This window comes from Protopterus annectens, chromosome 1.part2, assembly GCF_019279795.1.
Source record: "Protopterus annectens isolate FY-2018-M chromosome 1.part2, PAN1.0, whole genome shotgun sequence".
Taxonomy (NCBI): domain Eukaryota; kingdom Metazoa; phylum Chordata; order Ceratodontiformes; family Protopteridae; genus Protopterus; species Protopterus annectens.
In genome coordinates this window covers 620,403,670-620,417,846 of record NC_056727.1, presented here as the reverse complement: position 1 = coordinate 620,417,846, position 14,177 = coordinate 620,403,670, and the positions used below count along the sequence as shown (strand labels likewise).

General features: G+C 39.2%; 1 protein-coding gene across 1 annotated transcript in view; it reads left to right on the top strand.

Annotated features, from left to right (window-relative positions):
- The window catches only part of LOC122792395 (NLR family CARD domain-containing protein 4-like), a 388,096-nt gene that overhangs the window by 237,132 nt on the left and 136,787 nt on the right, over nucleotides 1-14,177 (top strand). The window contains exon 4 of the mRNA XM_044060183.1: nucleotides 2,811-2,984. Within this exon, the coding sequence (XP_043916118.1) occupies nucleotides 2,811-2,984 (174 nt within the window). The remainder of the gene's footprint in view (nucleotides 1-2,810; nucleotides 2,985-14,177) is intronic.

Genomic DNA, 14,177 nt, shown 5'->3' with positions numbered 1-14,177 from the left:
GGTCCCTTGGGACATTCTGTCACATATCAGTGTTGCTTGTGACAGGAGACCCTTTGTAGCCCAGGATAGTTCATCCATGCCCATGCTAGGGTTTGTTTTTCAGGGACAAGACAGCAGGTAGGTGCTTTTCATCTGGAGGGAACTTTAGTCATTGGTGAGGGATCACACCTTAACTGAGTTTTTTTCCCTCTGTGCACACCAATTTGGCTATCATGTGATAAATGCCAGTTTTCAATCCCTTGTTGCCCAATGCTGGTTAGTCATCTTCTTGTGATGCTATAAGTAAGTTTTCTTCTACTGATAGTTGAGGGGCATAATACTTAGTTGCATTTTGGCTGTTGTGACGAGCCAGAGTTTCCCAGGTACACTGTCACTGAGACAACTAAGAGTAATGAAGTACTGTTCCTCATTCACTGCTCCACTGGATATTCACTTCTCTTTTGAGAAGCCCTTAGGCTTGTAAAGAATACTTTAGACAAGCATCAAACTCCTATCCCTTCAACATATCAGATGGAACGGCTTGGAAAAAAAACTCAGAATCCACAAGTATCCTTCCACTGCAGCCAGTCATTCAGCATGCCATCACTGAAAACTAAAGACACCATGGATACTCCAGTTTGGCCCCAAAGAAAATGGAGGAATGTGACAATTTCTTCAGCTGCCAATATTGTTAATCACTTGCATGGAAAAACACTTGGGGCAAGCCTTGAATTTGGCATTTTCTATACTGTTGTGCAACAAAGGAGTTAGTAGATGTAAGGAGGGGGAGTATGAGAGGCCTTCCATAGGGCGATGCAGGGAGTCATAACCTCCTTATGTAAAGCTTTACTTCTTGTTCCCTGGAAATTGTTTTCAGTGCATACAATTTGTGGTATTGGAACTTGCAACATTTCCCTTTGGAGATTTAATGTGAATCCAAAGGTGCATTCTATTTCAAGCTTCCACCTCAGTGGGTAAAGTAATTACTAGGCATCAGGTCGCTGACTCCAATAGTCAGTCCAGCATAGGTTAGAAAAAGCACAACTTTTTGTCACTCTGCCATCCAAAAAGGAGCCTAAAGCTTTGGGCATATATTGCAAGAAGGTGGACTCTTCTTCCTTGATTGGTGAGACCTTCCAGTTTCGCTTGAAACAGAAAACTATGGAAAAGCTCAAATAGATCTCTAAATATGGGTTGTAATAGTATCTTGAGACAGTGTGTAGAATCCAGAGTGGTATTACCATGTTTTTCTCAACCGTTATGACTGCACTAATGCTTTAATTAAGACCACAAGCTCATGTGTACTTGCGTGTGTCCATGTGTGTCTGTGTCTGTGTGTGCGCCTCTGTACAATAGACCAAGATAGAATAGCAGGACATGTCTCTTCTGAAGCAGGAGCTAAGAAACAAGGCCCTGCAAGCCCATTGCTTTGGGGAGGTGGTATTTAGCTGCTCTGTCTGAGATTAGGTACACTGTCACTCTGTGGGGTGCCTTTATGCTTTCTTTTGCTTCTTTCACTGCTTCATGCTCTAGGCCTAGTCAGCTTCACAACACGAAGAAGCCTCATAGCCATCTAGGTAAGGTCCTTTTTCTACAGCCTACTACACAGCAGTCCTTGCAGACTGAAAATACCCCCCCCCCCATTGCCACTCCTCAAATATGGTAGTGAAATGTCTTGTTGAATCTAAAGAAATTATTCTTAAATATGATGTATATTGATTCACAAATAATCTCTGGTTTCACAATGCTTTTAAAATTCACTGACTATAAATGAACCCTAACTAGTTGCATACCTTCACTTCCGGAATTATTGTGTAAAAGTCATCGCTATCTAAGGTGAAAAGCCATAATTTTTCTCAAAGTCAACATCTCTAAGGATTTCTAGTAAATGCCACTAATACCTTAGATAGGAACAACCTAGTCTTGTGAGCACTATCACTTTTGCTAACAGTACTGAATGTTTGAAAGTGGGAAGCCATTTACAATAGTATTTATTGGAATTTCATCAGGTTGTATCTCAGATACATTGACTACCTGTTTTTTTTTTTATTTGACAAGGGGCCATAGATACCCTTAATGAGTTCATAACTGGCTTAAATAATTCTACCAATTATCTTAAGGTTTTCAGGGAACTGGATGAATGAGAGTAACGTTTCTGCACATAACAGTTTCATTCAACAATGTTACAGGGACACTGGCATCCAAAACTTACAGAAAGCCATTGTTTTCTAATACCTGTATATGCAGAGAGTTGCTACCCCACACATTTAAAAGAGAACTGTATCTTTGTAAAGTAGCTGATATCGATATGATGTAAATGTAAGCAACCCTCCAGCTGTCTTTTGATAGCTATGTGTTGCATGCATTCCAATACCTGACATTTTATTTGTAGTAAAACTGCATGCCCCAAGAACCTATTTCTCAAAGTTTATGCAGTGCATTTTGGTCATTTTGCCTAATTGTAGAGTTTCTTACTGTCACTTCTGGTACTTTGCTTGTTACACTTTTCCTGAATGATTGTTTCAGCATACATACCTTCTTTTCCTGTGGTGTGCAAAGTACTGTTGGATATTTGTTTCTCTGAAATGGTAAACAGATGCATCATCTCCATCCACATATGGATCTGTCCCTAACCAGTTGTTATAACATGAAAGCATAGAAGTAACATGCATATTTCAGAACATTTTTATGATTCCATATAATTAGCACTAACATACTGAAAGCTAATCTGGTGTTGTTTTATTTGGAATAAAGTGAATATTATTTGCCTGATGAAAAGAAGAGAGATTATATGTTTACTTATGAGCAATGTTATTTTGTCCAATTTCCAGCTGAGAACCTGAAAAACCTGAAGAATCTCACTTTGCTCTGCCTGGCCCGCTTGAAATGCATTGGTAATGGAATGGAAAGTATTGTGGAAGTTATAACGAACTCAAAAAATCAAAGACTCAAAGAAATTAAATTGATTGACTGCAGTCTGACAGGAACAGCTATGAAAATATTAGGTTTGTAATAATTTGTCTGTCTCACGCAAATTCACAAACCATGTTGTGGCAACAGATGGTTGTGCAGATTAGGATTAGCAGTTAACTGAAGCATTGCAAATCTAAAAAGGCAAACAACAATGACTATTTTATATACATGAAACAAAGTACTCTCAGCTTAGGTGGTACCTTTGAAATATTCTGTCCAATAACAATTCATACTTTGCAACTGATTGTATTACACAGCAATTCTTTTTTTTTCATCATTTAAATGACAGTTCAGATTTTTTTTACCTTTGGAAATTTCTAACATTTCTGAGCAGGATTCCTGTGATCTCGCATTTAGTAATTTTCCTTTCCACATAACAGTTTTCTGTTTATATAGCATTTATTTTAACCTAGGTCACAGACACAATGGCAGTCTGATTGCAGTTAAGCAGTGCTTAACAATAATGTTTTGTTTATAGCACAGGACGCAGAACTGTACTTTCTTATCTACATTTGTGATACTCAGCTGCATCATGGTGCCTCACAGAGGGCATTAGAGTGAAAAATCACAAAGAAGTGCCTTAACATCCTTTCAGATTGACATCAAAAGGTAACATCAGGCAAGGCTCTGAAGCAAGATCAGATCACACAGTTATTTCAGTTCCAGGGGGCAATAGAGTGAAAAGTCACAAAGCAGTGCCTTAAGTAATGACCTTTCTGTATTGTAACTGTTTAATCAGTTATTTCCTGGATCAGGGTAGGGAATTTCACTGTTGTTGGTTATCTCCTGCCTCAGAATAAGTGCAACTGGCCCCTTTCACCTTATTTTATGAGTAGTTTCCGTATTGGGATTCCTTCCTACTGGAGCCCATTTTTATTTTGCTCTACTGCTCTATCCTAGACACACTGCTGGTTATCTCTCAGTTGTAAGGCATGGTGAGTTGCTATTGAGTTTTGGCTGCTGCCTGTCCCCTGTCTGTTGCATATATCTCACCCCTAACTCCCTGTCTATTTTCCCCCCATCTGGGCTGGCGTACTTCTATCTCCTTTAGCACCCTCATACTGCTATTTGATACCCTGTCTTTTTCTTTCTTCCGATGATATGATCTTCGCTGTCTTTTGTGTTAATATTTCTAACTTTTTGCTATTATTTTTTAACACTGCCACAGTTACTGTTGTATCCTAGTCTATTAAGACATTTTTACTTACCTTTTCATAAACCGGACTGATTGTTTTCCTGCAGGACTTATTCTGATCCCACTCCACTTTGCCTTGCTACTCTTGGCTGTGCTTCACTTCCCACCCACCCCTAACATCACTTTCTTTATTATGGACTCGGTCTGATTCCACCCCGCTTCACTTTCCACTCTACCCCTATTCCCACCAACCGCTGACATCACTTCCTTTTTCTAACCCTGCCCATCCCAATCCATATTCCAGCCTAAAACAGGACCCCTAACTCATCCCACCTACAGCAACATAACCATCTCACAAATAACCACTCACAGGCTGTCACTCCTCTCAATCACCGAAATCACACCTAACTCATCTGCTCGTCATACTGCTATATGCAGCTAAATTTCATTATTAGTGTCCTTAGTTATATTCTGCTCATTTTGCCTCTGACTTCAAATATCATTGATACTCCTGAATTTCCATTTTCATTACTACACAGTTATAATTAACTAAGACAAATCTCCACTTACTTCAGTTCAGCTGTGCCTTCCTCCACTTCATACAATGTACTATACTTCATTTTTTCCTCTTCCCTATAACCAGCAGACCTCTTAACCGTACAAAATTTCTCGGTTTTTACTGGTTTTGAGGTCCAAGTAATGGGGTGCCACAATTCCCAAGTGGCACCCCTTAATTTCCAAATTTCTCGGCTTTTAGTTTTGTTTTCTGCCGTTTTGAGCTGACATCATCATGTGCATGATAACATCAGCTCCGTGAACAGCCTGCCAGCCTGTTAGAATTGAGCTCAAGGACTCAACATAACATGCAAGCATTTCCGGCATGATGGTTCCAGGAACGGAACAAACTTAGAAGGGAAGCAGGATGCAGGAATGGTTAAGCTGCCGAGGAGCCACACATTTATTACCATGTATTCTGCTGCTGTGTGTGTACACTGTCAAGTGGTATTTATTCTGCTGCCGTTTAGCTATTTATGTTGCAGGTGTTGAGCTGTGTGTGTGTGTTGAGCTATTTATTCTGCTGCCGTTGAGCTGTGTATTCTGCTGCCGTTGAGCTGTGTATTCTGTTGCCATTGAGCTGTGTATTTAATTCGGCTGCCGTTGAGCTCACTGTCACAGCTGCCATTGAACTGTGTATTCTGCTGCCATTGAGCTATGTATGCTGCTGCTGTTGAGGTGTGTGTGTGAGAGACACACACACTCCAGCTTTCTAAGATTCTTAGTGCAGAGAAGTGTTTCAGCCACATTATTTAGTTTTGAAAACTGAACATTCTAAAATGTTAATGTTCTTTAGGAAATGTTTTTCCATCCTGCATCAGCTACCTACAGGCACCATATTGGCAAATGGGATTCTGTCAAAAAAAAAAAATTGCCTCTGCCCAGGGCACTAAGCAGCACTGTTGTTTAATATATGCTTTGTGTCTCTACTGCACCTGATTACAGCAAAGGTGGAGTTTAAATTAGGGATTTTCAGTATAGGGATAGTACTTGTCCAGGGTGGGAGCTATGCAGAAATTAATTCACGATTGGACATGTTTTATCACCCTTTGGATTGCAAGCCTCTAGCTATAAGGGAGCCAACCCTGCAAGCTGCCATACATGGCAGGAACTATAACTGGTACCATGCCAGACTAACAGGAATTTCATTTTTTCTGATTCTTACTAGGGTTAAGCAGCAACAATATTCACATGACATGGAAATGATATCATGTCTAATGGTGTCTTCAGTGAAAAGGCAAGATTTCTGAGCAGCAATACAATACGGAGTGGAAGACTAATGCATAAACAGTAATGCTGTTTGTTGTTTGAGGAAATGTGTTAATATTCTTGGCGATTGTGATCACAAGGCATGATCTCAATCTGTGAATAACCCAGTTGTTGTGGTATTATCTTCCAGGGTCGCTTGCATTTTCCAAGGAGGATTTATTGTTCAAAATGGACCACATTACTCACAGCACCGAATAATACAAATACGTACAGGTAACAAGAGCCTAAAGTCCCTACCCACCACCACTTGTGAAAACATTCCAGATTTTTGCCTGTTATGTTCCTCATAAAATCTGTGTTTTTCTGGATTTTTGTGGCAAATCAGTGAAGGATTGAATTCACTAAATGACAGGCATTTGAATGGTAACACAAAACCTTTTATTCTAGCAATTTTCTAAGTTTATAAGATCAATATTTGAAATTTGTCCCCCCTACATTTGAGGCTGTATTCCCCCATTATTGGTTTTGTCCAGGTATTTTGTGCTAAGAGGTTGAGAGATGTAGTGAGAACTGAATTCACTGAATATGTTTGGGGGCTGTATTCCCATTATTGGCTTTGCCCAGGTGTTTTGTGCTAAAAGGTTAAGAGCTATGGTGAGAACTGAATTCACTAAATGATAGCCATTTAAGTTTCAGTCTTCCAATATTTCAGGAAACTTCTGATTTGGCATAGTGTTATGTTGCTCTGACTGTAGTGTACAGGGTACTGGGTTCAAGTCTTGCAAGTGAAACGCATAGTGGTAACACAAAATTTTATTCTAGCAACTTTCCAAGATTATACAAGCAATGTTTAAAATGTGTCCCTGGTTTTTGGGCTTTTGTCCCCCCAGTAAGATTTGGCTTTTTCCAGATTTCTTGTGCTGCAACGTTGAGAGATACAGTTGAGTGTCGAGTGGATTTTGTAAGGAGCTGAGAGCTCAGGGGAAGAGAAGTTTAGTGCTGCTTATGCTGAGTCTGTTTGCATTGGTAATAGCATAACAGGCTAAATACTTGCTTTTGATGCACAAGGCTGTGGGTTCTACTCGCACAGTATATAGATGCATTGCTGATACTGTACTGTGTTGTACTTTTAAAGGGGGTGGATGATGCAATGCTGAGAATGTCCTATTTGGCAGCGATAACTAGTAAGTATGAACCTGTTATCAGTTTGCCATCCATTCCCTATTGCAGTATTACTAGCTTATAATTTTTTAATGTTGTTGTTTGTCTTTTCGGCTTTTCCCGGTAAGGGGTCACCACAGCGGAACTCCTGTCCGCTAATGATTGGCAGTAGATTTTTATTGTGCCGAGTTGACAGCCCGACGCCCAACCTTCAGCGAAGGCACGTATTCCTCAAGGGCAACCGGCACTTTATTTGTAGATGAAACAATGAAATATAAAGTTGTTTGCTAACAGCAACCTCTTTGTTCATTACAGATCTCTTTAATGTGGAATTATTTAGATGATTCTTACTTCTGCAAAGATTGTGCATATTTACTGACACTGGTGGATTGTAAGAGTTTGAGTAGAATTTTTATCATGGAAATGTTCTGAATTGGGCAGTTTTGTCATTATTGGTATGTGCATTTTGTTTCATTGTTCACTGGAAAAATGTTCAAAACAATAAATTTAAAATGCTCTCTAACAACTGTACAGTATTATACAAGGAATATAATTTAATACAGTCAGGAAGGTGGATCAAAGAGCACATGCATGTTTAGTGTGCAAGGGGCCTACTATGATTTGAAAACAATCCAAAGGTAATCTTTATCTGCCATTGGCCAGATGTATTTTCTTTGAATGTGGGTTTCAATGCTGTTTCAATGAATGTGAGTTTCAAGGGCAGAGAAGTTTTATTGCTAAGTCTGTTTTCATTGTGAGATTGGATTGCTTTGTTTAGCAGATGTTTATTAGTGTTTGTGCTGTAAAATGTAAAATAAAACTTAAATGAAATCAAAATCATCATACCAGTAAAGCAGTATGCACATTACAGTGTTTATGGTAAATGGGGCAAAATACCCAAATAATGGGACATTGGAATGGCTGCAGGGAGGAAGGCAAGGCCCCATTCGACCATGATTTTGTGAGGGGGAAGGGCGGCAAACTCAGACAGCCCCAGGTGGCACAAACTGTAGCTATGCCACTGATCAGTGAGCCATGAAGAATAATGTTTGGAGGTCTTAGCAAGCTATAATTCCTTTGCTAAGATTAGAATATTGCCTGCCATTAAATGCCATACTTTTACCATTAAACCCACATACTGCAAGTCACTGAAAACAAAATTGTAAGGTTCATCATCATCTTCCTTCCCAGTGAACATACATCATTGCTACACATTTAAAAGAAAGTGGTTACCATTTACTACAGGGTCTGGGGCCATATTTTGGTTGTCTGTTCTTCAGTTTGCATTTGAAAGTTCATATCCCACAATCACATTAGTGGGTGGGGTTGCATATGCATAATTACGTGTGCAAATGTTATGTCAATCAGTGTACAGATTTGTCCTTATTTTTCATGGGCCTTTGTCCAGATTTTTGATGTTCCCAGGTTGAGAGGTATGATAACCACCAAATTTAAAATGCTACCTCAGGTTTCATGTCTCTTTCTGATGCTATTATTATCCTATTTAAGAGACTATCACTGTATGTTTTAACCTCTATAAACCTTTCCTGCTGCAGTTTACTCAGCACACTATGAAATGAGAAGTAGCTATACAAAAATATGTCTCTATTCCTTTTTATTCTCTCACCTTGTCTTTATTTGAAGCACAAAATACTTCACTACTGCCACTCTACTCAAAAAATAAAACCTATACAAGTCCCATCAAAATCAGTATATTTCCTCTCAAAAATCCCGTAGTGTGGTAATGTGCACCTTATCCCTGGCCCAAAAACCCACCAATTAATCTAAATAGCAAAGAACCACCAGTACAAAATTGTGAATTAACTAACCCTCCATCTATCACCTCAAACTATATCTCTTCCCAACTGTACTGTCCTAACATTAAACAACCACCTATCCATACTAATAAAATTAGCACATCAAACCCCTCACCTTATCATTCTCCCACTTGTCTCCCCCCAAAAATTTTATATCTTCACTATCGACCTCAGTACCATTTGCAAAAATATTAGAGAGTTACATGCCTGGATATCGCAGTATAACCGTGGTAGTCTTATCATCACAGAAACCTGGCTTAAGCCTAACATTAAATGTTCTGAACTGTTCCCTCCAGGCTACAGTATTATTGATTCTGACAAGCCCCATAAGAAAGCAGGAGGGGTAGCCTTAATTTATCCAAGTTCATAGAATCTGTCTCACTATTCACACAACATTCCAAAATGCCGAAATACTAGTATCATTGCTAAAGCTTAACAATAAACAGGTATGTTTTGTTAGTCTATATCCTACCTGGAAATTATATTATAACTTTAGAAGAAATGCTCTCTGGGACAACTAATTATACTACTTTGTGCAAAAATCATAGTAGGAGATGTAAAGACTGACTGGCAAAAAACTTACATCAGAGTTTCCCTCAGCTGGTATAAACTTTTATGGTTACACAAAAGGTGGCTGATGTCTCTGTGACCTCTCTGAAAAATTCTTGAAAGATTTATTCATAAGCAACTCCACCACTATTTTCTACAAGAGCTGCCCTTAACTTCCAACCCATCATTGCTTTCTCCCAACACATAGTTACAACTACTGCCCTCCTATAATTTACTGACACCTTAAACAAATACAGGGACTCTGGCAAACTTGTTTCCGTATTATTCCTTGACCTGTCAAAATTTTTCAGTATAGTTTCTCCCCCTAATCTCATGTATAAACTGTCTCAACTTGGAATATAGTGTTCTTGATTACATTGGTTCAGTAACTATTTAACTGACAGGCTCCAGTCTGTAAAATGTTAGAATACTCTCACTCCATATCTACAAGTCTCCACTGTTGTACCCCAAGGTTCTATTCTTGTTCCCTTCCTCTTTAATATCTTTATCGATGACCTGTATATTTCCATAGATCCAGCCTCTCTCATAAAATATGCTGGCCTCAGGGCTTGCCAAAGGTTAGGGAGAACTGTGTATGGGGAATTTACATGTGCAATATCACCTAGACCCTATCTCCTAATAAGCGATAACTAATAAGCGATACTAATAAGCAAAATGCCTCATAGTTTGGTTCTTGGGCTTACCGTGTCCTAGCTTCTAAGCTAGCATAGATTTGGCGCTTGGGCAAGAAGTATGATATAGCGATCGTGATAAAATAGCGTGAATCTGGTATTATTAAAGGGGAGCTCTTAATATAACCCTGTCAGAGTCCTAAAGTGCCTAGCCGCCTCTCCTAATTTTTACACTACTACTACTATATACGCTATTTTGGTCGTATTGCATACAATGTACTTGCTTAGTTTAATCACATGGAATCACTGCTTATTGCTTGATTAAATGCCAGTAAGCCTTGCTATATGTCTATAAATCTGTAGTGAACTGTTTTCCATCTGCTGGTTTGAACTTGAAAGCTGAGAACTACCAAACTGTATTTAATGTCTGCTTGTTTGCTAGAATTTGAATTGCTCTGTGTACTACCCTGTCTCTTAAATGTCTGTTTTCTTGCACCTTCATTGAGTCTCTTGTCCCCACTGTTAATAGGTTTGAATCATCTATCCTACACTAAAACCCTAAGAATCTACCTACCTGGTGAAAGGACCCACTGCAAACAGACCAAACCAACTTCTCTTTAGAAAAAAGACTTGCCGTCCAGCTTAAGAACCCAGTTCTCTAGGAGGCAAGGAAGTATGTGTTAACCAACAGAGTAGTTCTTTTCAACACCTGCTTAATATCTAGTGCTTGTATGACACGCTACCTAGCCAGGATACCCAGCAGCCATACTCCCTTCTCTATTCCCTAAATACCTATACATATGTTTTTCTCATTTCTTACTCTTGTGCTGTCTCCTGTAATTTATCTACAGTAGCACTCGTAAACCCTTTACCTTTTATCTCTGCTCCCTTGCGTCTGTTGCATTACAATATATGACCACTAGATGGCAGCCTAAACTAGGATAGCCCCTTGTACATCTATCCTTTCCTACTTATTTTTTTTTCCTTTGAAATAAAAGCTCTGTCTCAGGATTGAGCATTTCCCTCCTGCCCTATCTTTCCACTTACCTTCTTCTTTCCACTAGCTTTGCTCTCTGCAACCACTTACTTTCTCGACATTCTTTCCTCCTTTCTCTGCCTGTCCTTCCCAACTAAGGCACCAAGTAGTTAGCGGTTTGCTGATTGTTTCTCTCTCTTCCCTGACTTTCTCGGTTGCCTGTCTGAACCCGCTCCGTTCGCCCTGCGGGCTCACTCCGCTCCCCTACCCCCAATTCCCACCCACCCCCAGTGGTCCTAACTATATACTTCCTGTAACCCCACCCCTTCATAGATTTTATCCTATCACACACAACTTCCACTTAATAGCCCTACCCCTTATATCTCAAAATCCCTAATTAGATAATTGCTATTCCTGGAATACTCCCTCATCTCTCCCCACCCCTTCCTATTTTGCTTATATTCTACAGCTTCTCTCTTAGAGCCACCTTAATCTCACATATATTGTATACAGCTTCTCTCTTACAACCTATTTTACTTTACTTAATTGTACACCTCCTCCCTCTACCTACTCTTCCTCTTTAAGCGCTCCCTGCTTTCCCCCACCTGTAATTTATTTACTATACTCCTTTCGTGAATATACCCAAATTCCTTAACCTCATATCCTTATGGCCCTAACACACAAATCTATATTCACTAACCTACTACTCTTAACTTCAACTCTTACTTCTCTCACAATACCATACACATTAATCTTGTTTGAATACTCCTCTCTTCCTGAACACCACCATCCCTACCAGCAAACTTTACCAATTTCTCCCATAAACAACCACAACCACAGTAACATTACCTCCTCTTCTATCTATATATTACCTAAATACCATAGAGCTACCCATGTTACTTACTTCCATATAAAAAAATGCCCCAACAATTTCTACAAAATCCTTAAGTTTATACAATATCCTCACCAACACCCCCTATTAGATGGTGATATTCATCCTAACCCAGGCCCCAATACTGACATTCACAATAACCTACACAACCAAACACCTCCTCCGATCACTACTTTAAATAGACCCTCTAACTCCCTCCTAATAGATCACCTTAACATCCGTAGCATTAACAATAAAATTACCCACCTACATTCACTCTTAGATGTGCACTCATTTGATATTCTCTGTATTAAAGAAACATGGCTAAAGCCCTCAACTTTGGACCCAGAGATTACCCCTCCTGGATATAATATCTTGAGACTTGACCATAAAACCAAAAAAGGTGGAGGTGTAGCCATACTATATAAATCTGAACTCCAAGTTTCTTCCTTCAGTGTGCTCCTACCATCAGATACCAATTCAGAAACTCTTAGTGCCAAACTTCAAATAAACAACTCAAGATCTATCTATCTAATCTGCATACATCTCCCCCCTGGAAACAATATCAACACTCCTGAAAAACTTACTTAGTTACCTCTCTTCTCACCTACCTCAGGAAACCATTGTATTAGGTGATTTTAATATAGACTGGGCTACCTGCAGTTCCCTTAATCCTCCCAATCATATAAATCTTTATGGATTCTCACAAATCATAAAAACTCCTACTAGAATCCATAAGCCAAGCAGCAAGGAAACCACTCTAGACTGGATACTTATAAACAGCCACCATGATACTTATAAACCAGGAACCATTTCTGACGGTATTAGTGACCACATGCTAACCTATATTATTAAACAAAGAATCCATAGCCCTACTACTAATAATTTTAAAACCTCACGTTCCAAAAAAATTTTTAACCAAGAGAGCTTCCAAAATGAACTGAAATCATGTGACTGGTCCTATGTCTCATCTTCCACTTGATGATGCAGTGACCTACTTTAACACTAGATTCCTTCAGATCCTAGATTACCACGCCCCCTATCGTTCTTCCCGAATAAGGACCAAAATTGCCCCCTGGATCACTAAAGAACTAGGCAAAAGATCCTATTCAGAAATAAAATGTGGGCCAAATAGAGAATCTCTAAATGTCCGTCAGATCACCTTTACTATAAACAGGTAAGAAATGCAACCAAGAAAGATATTCTCAAAGACAAAAAACACTATTACCTTCACCTCCAACAAACTCACCAGCAAAAACCACAAAAATTCTGGTCTGGCATTAACAAACTTCTTCAGCCAGGCCACTCTAAAACTCCTGCCCCAATAGGTTTCAACCAAAATAACTCCAACCAAATTCCTGATGCCTTTAATAACTACTTTACTTTACTGAAGCCATTCAAACCCTAGCCAATACTTTACCACCTATTACCACATCCCCATTAAATACCACAAAGACTCCATCTCCTACCTTTCAAATACAACCGATACATACATCACTCATTTGCAAATTCCTTCAAAAACTAAAACCATGCACCCCTTCTGCTGACTGTCTTCCAGCTGAATACCTGCAAATAGCAGCAAAAGCTATTGCATATCCTATCTCCATCCTTATAAATAGAACAATTTTAGAAAGCAAAATCCCTTCCATTTGGAAAGTATCCCACATCATCCCTCTACATAAGGGTGGGTCATCTACTGAACTCTCCAACTTTTAGCCTATCGCCTTACTGTCTCCAATTGCTAAGATAATGGAAAAGTGCATACACAAACAACTACTTACCCACCTTCTCCAAAATAATCTACTTGCTAACTGCCAACATGGCTTTAGGCCTTTCCATAGCACAACAACTGCCCTTCTGTCCTTTTCTGACTCCATAAACAAAAACTGTAACAATAACACTTTTTCCTCTGCATTATTTATTGACCTTTCAAAAGCCTTTGATATGGTCAACCATAATATCCTTATAGACATTCTAAAAGCCCAATCTCTTGACCCACAAGCATTAAATTGGTTTAAATCCTATCTGGAAAACAGACAACAAGCAGTATTGTGGGATAATAATCTTTCAAAATCCCTTCCTGTGAACACTGGAGTACCCCAAGGCTCTATTTTAGGGCCTCTACTTTTCTCATTGTTTATCAATGACCTACATACCAATATTCCTCAGGCCACCTGCATACAATATGCAGATGACTCCACTTTAATTTGTTCAGCTAAGTCCATAACCTCTCTGCAGTCTCTCACCCAAACAGTATTTAACAGTGTTAAAAATTGGTTTATGCAACACTGCCTCCTCCTGAACCCCAAAAAAACAAAGT